The sequence below is a fragment of the Bufo gargarizans genome, chromosome 4 (genome assembly GCF_014858855.1).
Source record: "Bufo gargarizans isolate SCDJY-AF-19 chromosome 4, ASM1485885v1, whole genome shotgun sequence".
Classification (NCBI taxonomy): Eukaryota; Metazoa; Chordata; class Amphibia; order Anura; family Bufonidae; genus Bufo; species Bufo gargarizans.
Window position 1 is genome coordinate 526,456,043 of NC_058083.1, and position 19,250 is coordinate 526,475,292.

At 42.4% G+C, this 19,250-nt stretch overlaps 1 protein-coding gene across 1 annotated transcript in view; it reads left to right on the forward strand.

Moving 5' to 3' along the window:
- LOC122935549 (ALK tyrosine kinase receptor-like) overlaps nt 1-19,250 on the forward strand; it is a 326,171-nt gene that overhangs the window by 182,540 nt on the left and 124,381 nt on the right. The window contains exons 4-5 of the mRNA XM_044291319.1: nt 15,501-15,632; nt 18,388-18,495. Coding sequence (XP_044147254.1) covers nt 15,501-15,632; nt 18,388-18,495 — 240 coding nt within the window. The remainder of the gene's footprint in view (nt 1-15,500; nt 15,633-18,387; nt 18,496-19,250) is intronic.

The following is a 19,250-nucleotide window of genomic DNA, read 5'->3' on the forward strand; positions in this document are numbered from 1 at the left end:
TGACAATCCACTGGGCAAAGTCCCATATACTAAGCTGTGACCTATGGAGCGCAGTATGAATGAGGCACGAGGCACATTTAGCTGTGTGATGCCTCAATAGGACCGGGGTGCAGAAAAGGGGAACAAAGACAATCTGGAGACTGGGAATTAATAAGAGCGGAGTCCCCAGCAGCACAGAGTACTTCAGGAGAGGCGTCTGCTGATCTTCTGGGAGGTCACAGGCTAAGAGTTATAGTGGAAGGAGCAGGGTCCCCAGCAGCACAGAGTACTTCAGGAGATGAGTGTGCGGATCTTGTGGGAGGCCACAGGCTGAGAGTTACATAGTGGAAGGAGCAGACTTTCACAGCAGCACAGAGTACTTCAGGAGAGGAGTGTGCAGATCTTGTGGGAGGTCACAGGCGGAGAGTTACATAGTGGAAGGAGCAGGGTCCACAGCAGCACAGAGGATTTTGAGGAGAGGAGTGTGCTGACCTTGTGTCACAAACTGGTACTGGCATAGTAGAAGGAGCAGGGCTCCCAGCAGAACAGAGTATTTTAGGAGCATGATGTGCTGATCTTATGTGAGTTTGCATAGTGAGGATTCCATCGTGGGGGGTACAGGATCCTCACAGTAAGGCCTCATGCACACGACCGTTGTTGTATCCCGTGTCCGTTGTTCCATTTTCCGTCATTTTCTGCGGACCCATTGACTTTCAATGGGTCCGTGGAAAACTCGGCTAATGCACCGTTTGTCATCCGCGTCCGTGATCCGTGTTTCCAGTTCGTAAAAAAAATATGACCTGTCCTATTTTTTTCACGGACAACGGTTCGCGGACCCATTCAAGTCAATGGGTCCGTAAAAAAACACGGAGGCACACAAGATTGTCATCCGCGTAAGTTTTTTTCCTATCATTTGCAAGGCAAACTTGACTTCGATTTTTTTTACTTTCCTTCATGTCTGGTGATCCTCCAAAAATAAAGGGAGACACACGGAAACAAAAACGGACACGGATCACGGAACCCCTTTTTGCGGACCGCAAAAAAATACTGTTGTGTGCATGAGGCCTATCACATATAGATATGGCATCATATAGTAGTAAGGTGCTAAATACTGTGCTGTCCCCTACTATCTGCACCCTTGTGCCCCCCCCCCCCACCTAGAAGGGCGCTCTCCTATACCAGAAGGGTATATACGTGACATACATACCATGCAGAGCTCCGTCAGACCACACGCCAATCCTCCCCCCGCCCCAGGTCTCTGCTGATTTTATTTTTCTCCTATTCGCTTATTACATCAAAGGACTGAAAACTGGAGAAAAATAAAGAGAAATTACATAAAAAAAAGGGGTTTCTAGGAGTCCGGCATTAAAAATGAAAATGTGAGCGTCTCCCATGGGTGGGAGGATCGGCACCCTTCTAGGCATTTTACTGATGATGAAAGGAGACAGAGCGAGAGTCTGTGGCGTCGTGTCAGCCCCGGCGTGTGATCACGATCAAAAGGAAGTGAGCGGGGGCTGTTAGTACACAGCCGAATCCGTGGGGATCCCTCTCCAGAATTCTGCCAGTTACCCCCAACCAAACACAACACAAGGCCATGTCCTGCCCATCCGATATCATATCTGCCACCATCCTGTCCCAAAGTCCCAAACCTACCACAAACATTTCCTTTTTGCCTAAACAATATGCTAACAATTAAGTTAATGTCTGCCTTTTTTAGGCCTCAGATTCTCTAGTCTGACTTGTATGATATAATTCTGAATTGCAGCAGCCACCACTAGGGGGAGCTCACAGCATATAAATGTATACAGCTAGTAGCAAACGCAATGGGAGCTGTATAAATCTGTATGCAGTGGGCTCTCCCTATTGGTGGCCATATAAATCTGTAGGTAGAGATCTCACCCTAGCTGTATAGTTGTATATGCAATGAGCTCCCCTACTAGTGTCTGAATAAATCTGTATGTAGTTAGCACCCCCTAGTGGTAGATGCTTAAATATGTAGGCAGTGAGCTCCTCCTAGTGAAGGCTATAGAAATGTATTCCCCCTGGTGTTGGCTGTAAAAATTTGTATGCCGTCAGCTCCCCCTACTAATGTATGTATAAATATGTATGTAGTGAGCACCCCCTAGTGATGGCTGTATAATCTGTATGTAGTGAGCTCCCTCTAGTGGTGACTGTATAATCTGTATGAAGTGAGCTCCCTCTAGTGATGGCTGTATAATCTGTATGTAGTGAGCTCCCTCTAGTGGTGACTGTATAATCTGTATGTAGTGAACTCCCTCTAGTGGTGGCTGTATAATCTGTAAGTAGTGAGCTCCCCCTAGTGGTGACTATATAATCTGTATGTAGTGAGCTCCCCCTAGTGGTGGCTTTATAATCTGTATGTAGGGAGCTCCCTCTAGTGGTGGCTGTATAATCTGTATGTAGTGAGCTCCCTCTAGTGGTGGCTGTATAATCTGTATGTAGTGAGCTCCCTCTAGTGGTGGCTGTATAATCTGTATGTAGTGAGCTTCCTCTAGTGGTGGCTGTATAATCTGTATGTAGTGAGCTCCCTCTAGTGGTGGCTGTATAATCTGTAAGTAGTGAGCTCCCCCTAGTGGTGACTATATAATCTGTATGTAGTGAGCTCCCCCTAGTGGTGGCTTTATAATCAGTATGTAGTGAGCTCCCTCTAGTGGTGGCTGTATAATCTGTATGTAGTGAGCTCCCTCTAGTGGTGGCTGTATAATCTGTATGTAGTGAGCTCCCTCTAGTGGTGGCTGTATAATCTGTATGTAGTGAGCTCCCTCTAGTGGTGGCTGTATAATCTGTATGTAGTGAGCTCCCTCTAGTGGTGGCTGTATAATCTGTATGTAGTGAGCTCCCCCTAGTGATGGCTGTATAATCTGTATGTAGTGAGCTCCCTCTAGTGGTGGCTGTATAATCTGTATGTAGTGAGCTCCCTCTAGTGGTGGCTGTATAATCTGTATGTAGTGAGCTCCCTCTAGTGGTGGCTGTATAATCTGTATGTAGTGAGCTCCCTCGAGTGGTGACTGTATAATCTGTATGCAGTGAGCGCCTCTTAGTGGTAGCTGTACAGTGATCCCTCAATATACAATGGCCTCAGGATACAATATTTTCAGCATGCACTGGTCTTTTCTGACCCATCGTAAGTTGAAACTAGACTCAACATACAAATGTAACTGTTGAATCTGTGCACAGTGAGCTCCCCCTAGTGGTGACGGAGAAGCTTTTTTAACAAAAAGGCAATTTCAGTAAGACTAGTGACCATCTAGTGGTGCAGTAACGGTTTATGTCAGTTTTAGGAGCAGGTAGTTGGATTTCAACCTGCACAATCCGATAGTTTTGGGAAAACTAAAGTATCTGGGAGCAGCTTTCTCCTCCCTCCACATTCACAGCACATGACCACACAGCCAAGCCAAGCATGCATGTGTATGGGGCAGTGGGGGAAGATAGCAGTTTTATTTCTTACTCAGTATGTAAACAACTGAACCAGATATGTTTCCTTTACAAACCATTATGGTGTTGGAAGAGGCCGGTGACTATAAGCTAGTTATTCTGCTGGTGGGGCGATCAGCTGTATTCTATGAGTGAACTAGGCAGCAAGTGCTGGATTTCCCCCCAGGACCTTCACAGGAGAAATGAAGCATTACACAGTCTCACTTGAATAGCTGTCTATACAGTGAGTAGATGTCTTAGATCCTCCAGAGAGTGAGACTTTGTAGCTGCTCTCTACTAATAGATGAGGATTCCCAGAGAGACATCTGTCAGTATGTGGACCTCAGAAATGGTGATGACCTTGGGTCCAAGCCACAGCCAGCGCCAAGCTATGTATTATGACATGGCTGCCATTTAAATGATTGGCATCGTATTACACGGTTGGCTTCGGTCCTCCACACTGGGAGACAATGCTTGTTGGGGTTTCGGGCAGGAGATCAGGTTCTTGGACTCTAATACGTTATATGTCCAGGGGTTGGCTTCAGAAGACTTCCTCTTTAACTAGGGGTGGACTGACCACAGATCCTACAGGAAAATTTTCCAGTGGTCCGATCCCCACTCCTCACAGCCTCCTGCCATGTACATAATGATCAAATGCTTTAAGCATTAAATAATTCTATGAGCATCAGGTATGTCTGCACCTACCTGGCATGCACAGGTGCCCTACTGAACTTGTATAACCGTCCTCAGGCAGCAGTATTTTGTGCTGGACTGTGCTATTTGGTTCTGGTGGGGCAGTATTTTGTGCTGCACTGTGGTATTTGATCTGCAGAGGCGTTGATTTGTGCTGCACGCTATTTGGTTCTGCGGGGGCGGGATTTTGTGCTGCACTACAGTACTGCAGGACCCGCCTACTTATGTGGTCCCTGCCTACTTGTATCACCCAGCCTTCTGTCAATTTGGATCTGTCTACAACGTGAGGACACTTTTGTTTTTTTTCCTGGGGCCACTTTAAGTTCCCAGTCTGCCCCTGCCTCTAACCCAGGTTTCCATACTTGGGTATTTAGAAATAAGTTTCCTTTCCCACAGCTGATTTGCATATTTTTTCCCCCTAGTGATGGCTGTATAATCTGTATGTAGTGAGCTCCCTCTAGTGGTGATTGTATAATCTGTATGAAGTGAGCTCCCTCTAGTGATGGCTGTATAATCTGTATGTAGTGAGCTCCCCCTAGTGATGGCTGTATAATCTGTATGTAGTGAGCTCCCCCTAGTGATGGCTGTATAATCTGTATGTAGTGAGCTCCCCCTAGTGATGGCTGTATAATCTGTATGTAGTGAGCTCCCTCTAGTGATGGCTGTATAATCTGTATGTAGTGAGCTCCCTCTAGTGGTGGCTGTATAATCTGTATGTAGTGAACTCCCCCTAGTGGTGGCTGTATAATCTGTATGTAGTGAGCTCCCTCTAGTGGTGACTGTATAATCTGTATGTAGTGAGCACCCCTTAGTGGTAGTGGTATAAATCTGTATATAGTGAGCCCACCCTAGTGGTACCTGTATACATCTCACCCTAGTGGTGGCTGTATATTCTGTATGTAGTGAGCGCCCTCTAGTGGTGGCTGTATAATCTGTAAGTAGTAAGCTCCCTCTCGTGGTGGCTGTATAATCTGTATGTAGTGAGCTCCCTCTCGTGGTGGCTGTATAATCTGTATGTAGTGAGCTCCCCCTATTGGTGACTATATAATCTGTATGTAGTAAGCTCCCTCTAGTGGTGACTACATAATCTGTATGTAGTGAGCTCCCTCTAGTGGTGACTGTATAATCTGTATGTAGTGAGTTCCCTCTAGTGGTGGCTGTATAATCTGCATGTAGTGAGCTCCCTCTAGTGGTGGCTGTATAATCTGTATGTAGTGAGCTCCCTCTAGTGGTGGCTGTATAATCTGTATTTAGTGAGCTCCCTCTAGTGGTGGCTGTATAATCTGTATTTAGTGAGCTCCCTCTAGTGGTGGCTGTTTGATCTGTATGTAGTGAGCTCCCTCTAGTGGTGGCTGTATAATCTGTATGTAGTGAGCTCCCTCTCGTGGTGGCTGTATAATCTGTATGTAGTGAGCTCCCCCTATTGGTGACTATATAATCTGTATGTAGTAAGCTCCCTCTAGTGGTGACTACATAATCTGTATGTAGTGAGCTCCCTCTAGTGGTGACTGTATAATCTGTATGTAGTGAGTTCCCTCTAGTGGTGGCTGTATAATCTGCATGTAGTGAGCTCCCTCTAGTGGTGGCTGTATAATCTGTATGTAGTGAGCTCCCTCTAGTGGTGGTTGTATAATCTGTATTTAGTGAGCTCCCTCTAGTGGTGGCTGTTTGATCTGTATGTAGTGAGCTCCCTCTAGTGGTGACTGTATAATCTGTATGTAGTGAGCTCCCTCGAGTGGTGACTGTATAATCTGTATGCAGTGAGCGCCTCTTAGTGGTAGCTGTACAGTGATCCCTCAATATACAATGGCCTCAGGATACAATATTTTCAGCATACACTGGACTTTTCTGACCCATCGTAAGTTGAAACTAGACTCAACATACAAATGTAACTGTTGAATCTGTGTACAGTGAGCTCCCCCTAGTGGTGACGGAGAAGCTTTTTTTAACAAAAAGGCAATTTCAGTAAGACTAGTGACCATCTAGTGGTGCAGTAACGGTTTATGTCAGTTTTAGGAGCAGGTAGTTGGAATTCAACCTGCACAATCCGATAGTTTTGGGAAAACTAAAGTATCTGGGAGCAGCTTTCTCCTCCCTCCACATTCACAGCACATGACCACACAGCCAAGCCAAGCATGCATGTGTATGGGGCAGTGGGGGAAGATAGCAGTTTTATTTCTTACTCAGTATGTAAACAACTGAACCAGATATGTTTCCTTTACAAACCATTATGGTGTTGGAAGAGGCCGGTGACTATAAGCTAGTTATTCTGCTGGTGGGGCGATCAGCTGTATTCTATGAGTGAACTAGGCAGCAAGTGCTGGATTTCCCCCCAGGACCTTCACAGGAGAAATGAAGCATTACACATTCTCACTTGAATAGCTGTCTATACATGAGTGGATGTCTTAGATCCTCCAGAGAGTGAGACTTTGTAGCTGCTCTCTACTAATAGATGAGGATTCCCAGAGAGACATCTGTCAGTATGTGGACCTCAGAAATGGTGATGACCTTGGGTCCAAGCCACAGCCAGCGCCAAGCTATGTATTATGACATGGCTGCCATTTAAATGATTGGCATCGTATTACACGGTCGGCTTCGGTCCTCCACACTGGGAGACAATGCTTGTTGGGGTTTCGGGCAGGAGATCAGGTTCTTGTGCTCTAATACGTTATATGTCCAGGGTTTGGCTTCAGAAGACTTCCTCTTTAACTAGGGGTGGACTGACCACAGATCCTACAGGAAAATTTTCCAGTGGTCCGATCCCCAGGGGGTCACCTGAGCACTCCTCACAGCCTCCTGCCACGTACATAATGATCAAATGCTTTAAGCATTAAATAATTCTACGAGCATCAGGTATGTCTGCACCTACCTGGCATGCACAGGTGCCCTACTGAACTTGTATAACCGTCCTCCTCAGGCAGCAGTATTTTGTGCTGGACTGTGCTATTTGGTTCTGGTGGTGCAGTATTTTGTGCTGGACTGTGCTATTTGGTTCTGGTGGGGCAGTATTTTGTGCTGCACTGTGGTATTTGATCTGCAGAGGCGTTATTTTGTGCTGCACGCTATTTGGTTCTGCGGGGGCGGGATTTTGTACTGCAGGCCCCGCCTACTTATGTTGTCCCTGCCTACTTGTATCACCCAGTCTTCTGTCAATTTGGATCTGTCTACAACGTGAGGACACTTTTGTTTTTTTTCCTGGGGCCACTTTAAGTTCCCAGTCTGCCCCTGCCTCTAACCCAGGTTTCCATACTTGGGTATTTAGAAATAAGTTTCCTTTCCCACAGCTGATTTGCATATTTTTTTCCCATGGAGCACTGCCTGTAAAATAAATCTCTGTACACCATTGCATCTCTTCAATGAGACGCAGTACCCTCCGACCATAGCACAAAATACCGGACGCGATCGGCCCCCGCCTTCACAAGTTTGCTACGTACTTTCCTCCTTCCTTCAATGCTCCAGAGTGCCGTGAACAACAAGGTATTATTCACCATTACTTGTGTATTATTGCGTTTTCGTGCTTCTGTCGCAATTCGCTGCCCACGTTAATTGTTAAATATTGCTTAATAATAGCAGGCTTTTATTGTAAGGAAGCGAGTTACTGCGCATTTTCCTGCTCTAATTATATTTCGCCATTAACAAGGGACGCGTTCTCTCGGATACAACGTTGCTTATAATTAGTAAATTGGCCCAAGCAGATAATAAAGATACATGAACATTGAAGGATTGTTATTGCATTGTTTATTAAGCCGACGGCACAAGGAGATCCAGCGTGGAGGAATCGATGGTAATTACAGGGAGATGCTGGTAAACAGTCAGCGCCTCGTCTCCGCCGTCTCCTCCTGTCCTGGAAATGCGCAGAGGTCACCAGAAATCATACGCGTTAATATGAATAAGGGGCTTCATCTGCCCCCCAAGTGGGAATAGACGGCAATATTAAAGTGTAACTGTCGTTCTGTTTTTTATTTTTGTAATGTGTAGGGGCAGTGATGCTGACCTTTTTTGTAATATACTTTAATTACTGAAATTGTACATTTCTATTAGAAAAATAACTGTAAAGTGGCCCATTTTGAGCCTTAGCAACGCTCCTCTGTCTTCTGTTTACATAACTGTGAAGACTTGCTCAACACTGACTGTTATGCATTATGCAGGGGGGCGGAGCCAGGCACTGTTCTGCCTTGTTTGGAGTTCTTTGCTCCGCCCCTTGCACTAGATGTAATACAATGTATCACTTTTTGGCCTGGAATGTTTCCTTTAAGCCTCCTGTTTATTACAAAATGTCCATGAAAGTGACTCATCCTTTTAACTTTTCCTTTCGGGCCCCTTGGGGAGGAGGCATAGCCCAGGCAATAATTGCACAGTTTGCCTTAAAGGGTTTCTGTCATGAGAAAAATGAGTATTAACCTGGCTGATATTAGCGATGTGCTAATGTCAGCTGAACATAACTATATTGGTCCCAGGTCACTATGTGCCGCCGTTATTTAGAAAAACTAACTTTTATAATATGCAAATGAGTCTCTAGGAGTTGGGGGCGGAATTGCACCTGATCTCGCGGCTGCGCCGTCCCGTTCAGTATTCGGCGCAGGCGCAGTGAGGGAAGGATGTTCGCCGGCAGCCGGCTTCCTCACGCCGACGTATTCAGCCTGGCCCTGTCAATCAGTGTAGAAGGGCGTGGATAGGGGGTAAGTGAACGGAGCCTCTAGGAGCAGGTGCAACGCCCCCCCCCCCCCCCCCCCCCCCCGGCTCCTAGAGGCTCATGCATATTATAAAAGTTCATTTTTCTAAATAACGGCGGCAAATAGTGACATGGGACCAATATAGTTATGTTCAGCTGACATTAGCACATCGCTAATATCAGCCAGGTTAATACTCATTTTTCTCATGACAGAAACCCTTTAAGGCAAACTGTGCAATTATTGCCTGGGCTATGCCTCCTCCCCAAGGGGCCCGAAAGGAAAAGTTAAAAGGATGAGTCACTTTCATGGACATTTTGTAATAAACAGGAGGCTTAAAGGAAACATTCCAGGCCAAAAAGTGATACATTGTATTACATCTAGTGCAGGGGGCGGAGCAAAGAACTCCAAACAAGGCAGAACAGTGCCTGGCTCCGCCCCCCTGCACAATGCATAAGAGTATCAGTTTCTCTGGAATGTAAACACCAGTTTGATACATTGTCTGGCAAATTGTCATTAACCCATTCTGTATGGAGACAGCTGTAAAATACAGTGGACACCCTGCACAGACAGCCGGGTCATTTAACCCCTTAGAGCTTGACCAATTAACCCTTTTAGGCACCTTCTAACCCAGAATCCATGGCAAAAATCACATTTTCAAATATGTAGCCCCATTTAAAGGAGGGAATCTGTAGGTGGTCGCCCATCGTAGTCTCTGCCTGAAAACCACGCCAAAAAGGAGCATGTCAATGGTTCTTTTTACCTATGGGGCATATTCTTATTGATGGATTCCATGCAGATTTCGGAGAGGAAAAGGCACCGAAATTTGTGCAGAAAATCCAACATGTGAACGCGCCCCTTAGATGTCACAGCAAATAGCAACCGTGGCATGAAAGTGATAGAGGGCGCTGGCAACCTCTGTCACAGCATCAGCCATCAACAATGGAGACGTCATCAATATCTGATGGGTGGGGGTTCAACTCTTAGCGCCACGATCAGCTGTTTGAAGAGGCCGTCATGATCCGGTGAATTCTGCAGCCTCATCACAGCTACTCAGTAAGGCCTCTTTCACGCGGCCATATTGAGGGCCGCATATGGCGGTTCCGCAATACACGGGGCACTGGCCGTGTGCATTCCGCATTGAATGGGTCCACAAATCTGGAGATGCGGTGCGGAATGGAAGCACGGAACGGAAGCACGGCACGGAACGGAACCCCACGGATCCATGCTTCAGTACCGCAAAAAAATAGAACTTGTTCTATCTTTTTGTGGAACGGACGGATCACAGACCCATTCAAGTTGAATGTGTCTGGATCCGTCCTGGCCGCCGCCCGTGCATTAGAGACTGCAAATTGCAGAAAGGAACCCCAACGGCCGCGTGAAAGAGGCCTAAGAGAGAGCGCTCCTCTGAGTTTCTCAGCAATGTATATGCATGGTCTAGGGTCTAGGGTAGTGATGGCTAACCTCCGCCACTCCAGCTGTGGTAAAACTACAACTCCCAGCATGTCCCATTCATTTCTAGGGAGTTCTGAGAACAGCCAAGCAAGTGTGCATCTTGGGAGTTGTAGTTTTACCACAGCTGGAGTGCCGGAGGTTAGCCATCACAGGTCTAGGGAGTACTCGTTCTCATTATGGAGAGCACCTAGTACGCATAGTGCATGTGCGGAGTATTGCAGGAAAGATATTCAAATTAGTTTATCTAAGCCTATCTGATGCCGGCAGATGTAAGATGTCCTAATTTTCATATAATTTTCCCAGAAACCCATGGGAATGTAGACAGGGTTATGATGGTCCTCGTTCCCTCATAAGAAGCACTAGTAGCCCAACCAAGGCCTCTCAGCAGCCAAGCAAAGTTTCCTTCTGTAGCTCTGTTAAAGCGTGGCTACCCAGAATGAGCCAGATCCTTGTATGAGACACTTTTTCTTTTGGAAAGGAGACTGGATTGCTTGTGTCTTTTCCCGCTAAGCATTATGTGGAGATGCAAGCACAGCAAAAGATAAAAATTGTATTATGAAAAAGCACTGATTGAACAGTTTTTTTAATTAAGCAGAGGAAATTTCAATTAAAAAAAGTGTACTAAAATAAATGCCGCCCACCACCTCTCCCAATTTATCCAACTTCTATGTCGTAAAAAGTGGATTAGGTGCCTCATAAATATTGAGCTCATCCTGAACATCGAATTTCTCAATGTATTTACACCAGACAACTGGCATAAGTAGATAAATCATAGATCAGCCTGACTGCGGCCACCACTAGGGGGAGCTCAGTGTATAGAAATGTATACAGTTGCCATTTACTGGAATGGAAGCTGTAAAAATCTCTTTACATTGAGCTCCCACTAGTGGTAGCTGCCTGAAAATGCAGTATTTTCTTGTTGGGAAGAGAAAGAAGGAAGAGTTCAGCGCCAGGCCCCTCTCCCCTTCGGGCCGCATAGCAGTTGCGTGTTTTGCCTCCATCGAAGGTATGCCACTGGACGATGTGGTATTAAATGGACGGGATTGGAATTGTCAGATTCCTGCAATGATTGAACAAACCTACCTCCTGTGCAATCACAACTACAGTCATGTGAAAAAATTAGGACACCCTTTGAAAGCATGTGGTTTTTTGTAACATTTTTAATAAAAGGTTATTTCATCTCCGTTTCAACAATACAGAGAGATTAAAGTAATCCGACTAAACAAAGAAAACTGAAGAAAAGTCTTTTCAAGATCTTCTGTAAATGTCATTCTACAAAAATGCCTATTCTAACTGAGGAAAAAGATAGGACACCCTTGCCCCTAATAGCGAGTGTTACCTCCTTTGGCTGAAATAACTGCAGTGAGACGGTTCTTGTAGCCATCTACCAGTCTTCGACATCGGTCTGAGGAAATTTTACCCCACTCCTCAATGCAGAACTTTTTCAGCTGTGAGATGTTTGAGGGGTTTCTTGCACGTACAGCCCTTTTCAAGTCACCCCACAGCATCTCAATGGGATTCAAATCTGGACTTTGACTTGGCCATTCCAGGACTCTCCATTTCTTCTTTTTCAGCCAATCTTTGGTTGATTTACTAGTATGTTTTGGGTCATTGTCATGTTGCATGGTCCAGTTCCGCTTCAGCTTTAATTTTCTAACTGATGGTCTCACATGTTCTTCAAGCACCTTCTGATACACAGTAGAATTCATCGTGGATTCTATGATGGTGAGCTGACCAGGTCCTGCTGCAGCAAAGCAGCCCCAAACCATGACACTTCCACCTCCATGCTTCACAGTTGGTATGAGGTTCTTTTCTTGGAATGCTGTGTTTGGTTTACGCCAAACATGTCCTCTGCTGTTGTGTCCAAATAATTCAATTTTGGACTCATCTGTCCAAAGAACATTATTCCAGAAGTCCTGGTCTTTGTCAACTTTATCGCTGGCAAATGTCAGTCTGGCCTCGATGTTTCTCTTGGAAAGCAAAGGTTTCCTCCTTGCACACCTCCCATGCAAGTTAAACTTGTACAGTCTCTTTCTGATTGTAGAGGCATGTACTTCTACATCAACAGTAGCCAGAGCCTGCTGTAGTTCTCGAGATGACACTTTAGGGTTTTTGGAGACCTCTTTTAGCATCTTGCGGTCTGCTCTTGGGGTGAACTTGCTGGGGCGACCAGTCCTGGGCATGTTGGCAGTTGTTTTGAAAGCCCTCCACTTGTAGACTATCTTCCGGACAGTGGAATGGCTGATTTCAAAATCTTTTGAGATCTTTTTAAATCCCTTCCCAGACTCATAGGCTGCTACAATCTTTTTTCTGAAGTCCTCTGACAGCTCTTTTGCTCTCACCATGGTGCTCACTCTCACTTCAACAGTCAGGAGCACACCAAACTAAATGTCTGAGGTTTAAATAGGGCAAGCCTCATTCAACATGCAGAGTAACGATCTACTAATTATGTGCACCTGGTGTGATATACCTGTGTGAGATCTGAGCCAATTTAAGAGGGAATACATGTGAGGGTGTCCTATCTTTTTCCTCAGTTAGAATAGGCATTTTTGCAGAATGACATTTACAGAAGATCTTGAAAAGACTTTTCTTCAGTTTTCTTTGTTTAGTTGGATTACTTTAATCTCTCTGTATTGTTGAAACGGAGATGAAATAACCTTTTATTAAAAATGTTACAAAAAACCACATGCTTTCAAAGGGTGTCCTAATTTTTTCACATGACTGTAGGTATATTTACTGTATTCTGCGCATTATGGGGTTAAAAATCATATTACAGACGTTCCCTTCACATTCTCAGTTTTTTTTGTGTCTTTTCTGATTAATAAATATACAATGTGAAGAGAACAACAAAGTGGCGATGTAAAGCAGTGACCTGAGCGTCACTCACTGCGCTGCCCGCGGTATTGCATCGCTATATATCAGCGCAGAGAGTGGAGTGTTACATAATTACAGCTCATTCATTACCAGCTGGCATCGCGGACAACAAAACCTCCAATACCCAACTAATTATATCAGTGACCAAGAACAAGATGGAGAGGCCAAGAGAAGCGGAGCGGACGCCGCGGCGTAATCACATTTATACCCCGCAAATTAATATATTCACTCACTTTAATTTATGAAATGGATATTTTATGTCCGTAATAAACAGAGATTAACCCCAGAAGATCTGAGCAGTGAGGAAAACGTTACATCACATATTCCCAGCCAGGGGGCAGTATTATAGTAGTTATATTCTTGTACATAGGAGGCAGTATTATAGTAGTTATATTCTTGTACATAGGAGGCAGTATTATAGTAGTTATATTCTTGTACATAGGGGCAGTATTATAGTAGTTATATTCTTGTACATAGGAGGCAGTATTATAGTAGTTATATTCTTGTACATAGGAGGCAGTATTATAGTAGTTATATTCTTGTACATAGGAGGAGTATTATAGTAGTTATATTCTTGTACATAGGAACAGTATTATAGTAGTTATATTCTTGTACATAGGAGCAGTATTATAGTAGTTATATTCCTGTACATAGGAGGCAGTATTATAGTAGTTATATTCTTGTACATAGGAGCAGTATTATAGTAGTTATACTCCTGTACATAGGAGCAGTATTATAGTAGTTATATTCTTGTACATAGGAGCAGTATTATAGTAGTTATATTCCTGTACATAGGGGCAGTATTATAGTAGTTATATTCTTGTACATAGGGGCAGTATTATAGTAGTTATATTCTTGTACATAGGGGCAGTATTATAGTAGTTATATTCTTGTACATAGGAGGCAGAATTATAGTAGTTATATTCTTGTACATAGGAGCAGTATTATAGTAGTTATATTCTTGTACATAGGAGGAGTATTATAGTAGTTATAGTCTTGTACATAGGAGCAGTATTATAGTAGTTATATTATTGTACATAGGAGGCAGTGTTATAGTAGTTATATTCTTGTACATAGGAGCAGCATTAAAGTAGTTATATTCTTGTACATAGGAGGCAGTATTATAGTAGTTATATTCTTGTACATAGGAGGCAGTATTATAGTAGTTATATTCTTGTACATAGGAGCAGTATTATAGTAGTTATATTCTTGTACATAGGAGCAGTATTATAGTAGTTATAATCTTGTACATAGGAGGCAGTATTATAGTAGTTATATTCTTGTACATAGGAGCAGTATTATAGTAGTTATATTCTTGTACATAGGAGCAGTATTATAGTAGTTATAATCTTGTACATAGGAGGCAGTATTATAGTAGTTATATTCTTGTACATAGGAGCAGTATTATAGTAGTTATATTCTTGTACATAGGAGCAGTATTATAGTAGTTATATTCTTGTACATAGGAGCAGTATTATAGTTGTTATATTCTTGTACATAGAAGCAGTATTATAGTAGTTATTCTTGTACCTAGGAGCAGTATTATAGTAGTTATATTCTTGTACATAGGAGCAGTATTATAGTAGTTATTCTTGTACATAGGAGGCAGTATTATAGTAGTTATATTCTTGTACATAGGAGGCAGTATTATAGTAGTTATATTCTTGTACATTGGAGGCAGTATTATAGTAGTTATAGTCTTGTACATAGGAGGCAGTATTATAGTAGTTATAGTCTTGTACATAGGAGGCAGTATTATAGTAGTTATATTCTTGTACATAGGAGGCAGTATTATAGTAGTTATATTCTTGTACTTAGGAGGAGTATTATAGTAGTTATATTCTTGTACATAGGAGGCAGTATTATTGTAGTTATATTCTTGTACATAGGAGTCAGTATTATAGTAGTTATAGTCTTGTACATAGGAGGCAGTATTATAGTAGTTATATTCTTGTACATAGGAGGCAGTATTATAGTAGTTATATTCTTGTACATAGGAGCAGTATTATAGTAGTTATAGTCTTGTACATAGGAGCGGTATTATAGTAGTTATAGTCTTGTACATAGGAGGCAGTATTATAGTAGTTATATTCTTGTACATAGGAGCAGTATTATAGTAGATATATTCTTGTACATAGGAGGCAGTATTATAGTAGTTATATTCTTGTACATAGGAGGCAGTATTATAGTAGTTATATTCTTGTACATAGGAGGCAGTATTATAGTAGTTTTATGTTGTGTCTTCAACGTTTCTGGGAATGTTCAGTCATAATGTATCTTTCATTACAGCCCATTCAGGTCTTGTCCTGATCGGCATTGCTATCTCATAGTGCTATCACACCTTTTTTGTACAATGTTATCTTGTGATTCATTTTACTTCTTTTCTCTCGGCAGGGAACCCTCCTGGAGTTAAAATGACTCTGGACGGATCTTTTCACTGTCGAAGTGGGATGGAAATTAAACTGTCTCAGGTCTGCAATTTCATCCCTGACTGTGAAGAACGGGAGGACGAGGGTGATCTGTGTCGTGAGTGTCTGCTATCATATTCTAAGCGCACTTTCAGCCTTTAGGTGTCATCTTCTCTTTTCTCCAGAAAAATATGCGAGACAATAACTTTATTCCCATAGGACATGATATGTGGCGGATTATCAACAGTTGTGAACTACAGAACAGTCTTGTAGGAGTATAAGGAAGCGCAATTGCGTAAATGAGAACGCTGACATAAAATATACGGCTATTACTTGTTTTCCTTTAATTTAGAGGAGTCCCCTCATTTACAATATCTGACACCTTTGAGCTCTGAATAGGGCCCAGATCTTCTGGGTTATCAGACATAAAATGTCCTAATTACAAAAATGTCATAGTGCCTGTGTGTGACACTGTACTTATACTGTATATTGTAGGGTCAGGTCAGCCTCAGGGATATGTCACCTCTGCAGTCACAAAGCGTCCATCAGGCTTTCCTGCTGAACACAGATGATGGCGGAGCCTGTGAGGCTTGTGACCACCACGAGTCCTAACTGTATAGCAGCATTATTTCCACATTGTGGATCACTATTATTACATTCTATCGGGTCATTGCATTACAGTATTATTTGTGCACTGTATGGGGGTTTTAAGACATTTTTTTTATTGTTTAGCAGTACTATTTAGACATTGTAGATAACTATTGTTCAATGCCTTAATGTCAGGAGCTCCGGGTCACAGTATGTTATAAGAAAGTGTAGAAAAATAAGCTTCCTTATAGTGGACACCTTTCAATGGCTAACTGAAAAGATGGTGAGAAAACTACAACTTTTCAAGACCACTCATGTCCCTTCATCAGGCATGTTGGTGTTACTTGGTCGCTGTATGTTTGTATTATTTGTTCAATGTTTGTTGGTAATATTTGGTCACTGGTCAATGATATTATTTGTACACTGTATTTTGGCAATATGTCTGCACTGTGTGTTGGTATTACTTGTATACTGTGTAGTGGTATTAGTGCAGTGTTATTTGTGCACTGTATGCTGGTGTTATTTATACACTGTCTATTGGTGTTATTTGTGCTTTGTGTGCTAGTATTATTTGTGCACTGTGTTTTGGTATTATTTGTACACTGTATGTTGGTATTATTTGTGCACTAATACTAGTATACAGTGTACAAATAATACAACATACAGTGTACAAATAATACTAACACATAGGTCACAAATAATACCAACATACAGTGCACAAGTATGTGTTAGTATTATTTGTACACTGAATGTTGGTATTATTTGTGCACTGTATGTTAGTATTATTTGTACACTTTATGTTGGTATTATTTGTACACTGTATGTTGGTATTTGTGCACTAATACTAATATACAGTGTACAAATAATACTAACACATAGGTCACAAATAATACCAACATACAGTGCACAAGTATGTGTTAGTATTATTTGTACACTGAATGTTGGTATTATTTGTGCACTGTATGTTAGTATTATTTGTACACTTTATGTTGGTATTATTTGTACACTGTATGTTGGTATTATTTGTGCACTGTATGTTGGTATTATTTGTACACTGTATGTTGGTATTTGTGCACTAATACTAATATACAGTGTACAAATAATACTAACACATAGGTCAAAAATAATACCAACATACAGTGTATGTGTTAGTATTATTTGTACACTGTATGTTGGTATTATTTGTGCACTGTATGTTGGTATTATTTGTACACTGTATATTATTAGTGCACAAATAATACCAACATACAGTGCACAAATAATACCAACATACTGTGTACAAATATGTGTTAGTATTATTTGTACAGTGTATGTTGATATTATATGTGCACTGTGTGCTGGTATTGTATTTACACAGTATGTTGGTATTATTTGTGCACTATATTTCAGTGTACATTTAGTCTTTGGCTTTATGTATGGCGCTATATGGGACAGGGGATATATAGCTGGGCGTTATCTATTACTACTACATTGTGTTGACCTACGTGTGATGAGTTTACACTATGTGACGTGTGAATGGCCTACTGCACAGCGATGGCGGGAGGACGACTGTTCACAACGGCAAATTTTATGTTCATTTCCTGTAAAAGAATGAGCAAACCTGATGAATGTGCAGCCATTACTTAAACCGGACGCAAACCACAGACTGAAGAATCACTTACTGTACCCATCTCCGATTCACTTATTTACTGACACAACTCTATCAATATGGCCATAAGTCACCAGTGCAGGGACTCGGGTCTAATCCATTGTCCCGTTAGCACTTTATCCTTGTCTTACCTTTGCAGCTTTTTAATCAGGAATAGCTGAGGTGCTGAAAACCTGATAATAGACAAATGGAGCAGAGGTGACTTTGTCATTGAACTGTTTATATTGTGTAATGTAAGGTCTCGTATTCGGAATTGACTACATTTGCATTTATTATTGACTTCAGTGGGATCTGTATAAATCTGAATACACTGAGCTCCCCCTAGTGGTGGCAGCCAGAATTTTATCATGTCACACTTTGAATATACAGGGGATTTGGAGCTCTGTATCAGAAAATTAGACCTCCGGACCCATTAAAGATATATTATACAGATAATAGGCACAAATGAGAAAACAACAGATTGTACAGAATTTACTGGAGGGGTTTAAACCACCACATTACAAAGTCAGCTCTGCTGTATCTGTCTATTTTGTGGTATAGAAAGAGTACTCCAATATAGTTAGATTGTGTTAGTCAATGGAGAAATGTAACTACAGGGAGGCATTGAATACAACAAGCTTTCTCTTTGAATCCATAGGAAACCTACCTCCGGGCTTTTATTGCATGTTTGAAGACGGCAGCTGCGGGTGGGCATTGGACCCCAAAACATCTGACTGGAGGATTAGCGCCCTGGAAGGCTCCGGAGGTAAGTAGGAATTTGCAGAAAAACAACTTGTTATCATTGTCCTTTATTTCTGTAGGTCCAGAAAGTTCTAGAGTTGGACAACTGTCTCTGGAGTAGCAGAGCTGTGAGGGTATTAAGAAGGAATCTCAATCATAGACTCGGGTACACCGGCTGAGAAGACAATATCACTTGGGATGGGCTTAGATAGACAAGCTCAGAGGAGTCTAACTCAATATTGGCTTAGATACATCAACTTGGCAGACAGTATCACACAGGGTAGGATTAGTTACAGTAGCTCAGCAGACAGTATCACACGTAACTGCAAAAAAAGGGGGTCAGCACACCCCAATATGCAGGTGCTAGAAACATACAGGGAAAAAAAGAAACAATGCAGAAGCACTCTGCAAACACAAATAAAGTACAATAATGCTTTAATTATAGAAAACATTCTGGTGCTAATGCTGCGCTTATTTTGCAAATTTGAGATTCTTGGCAAATACATTTTGTACAAAATTATTTGGGCCCGTCTGCCAGCGTCAAGGTGATCTCTATAAGACGGGAACCTAACACTAAATCCTACCAGTTATGTGCCATAATGGCCACCATTAAATCCAGGGATGCAGGTACCAACATGCATGCTGAGCCCACTCTATACTTCTCCTGGTGCCAAATGGCTTCCAATAAATACAATAAGAGCAGGCTACAGCTTTATACTTACTCTAATTAAAATCAGCCTATGGGGCAGACTGACCCCCTTTTTTTGCAGTTGTACTGGA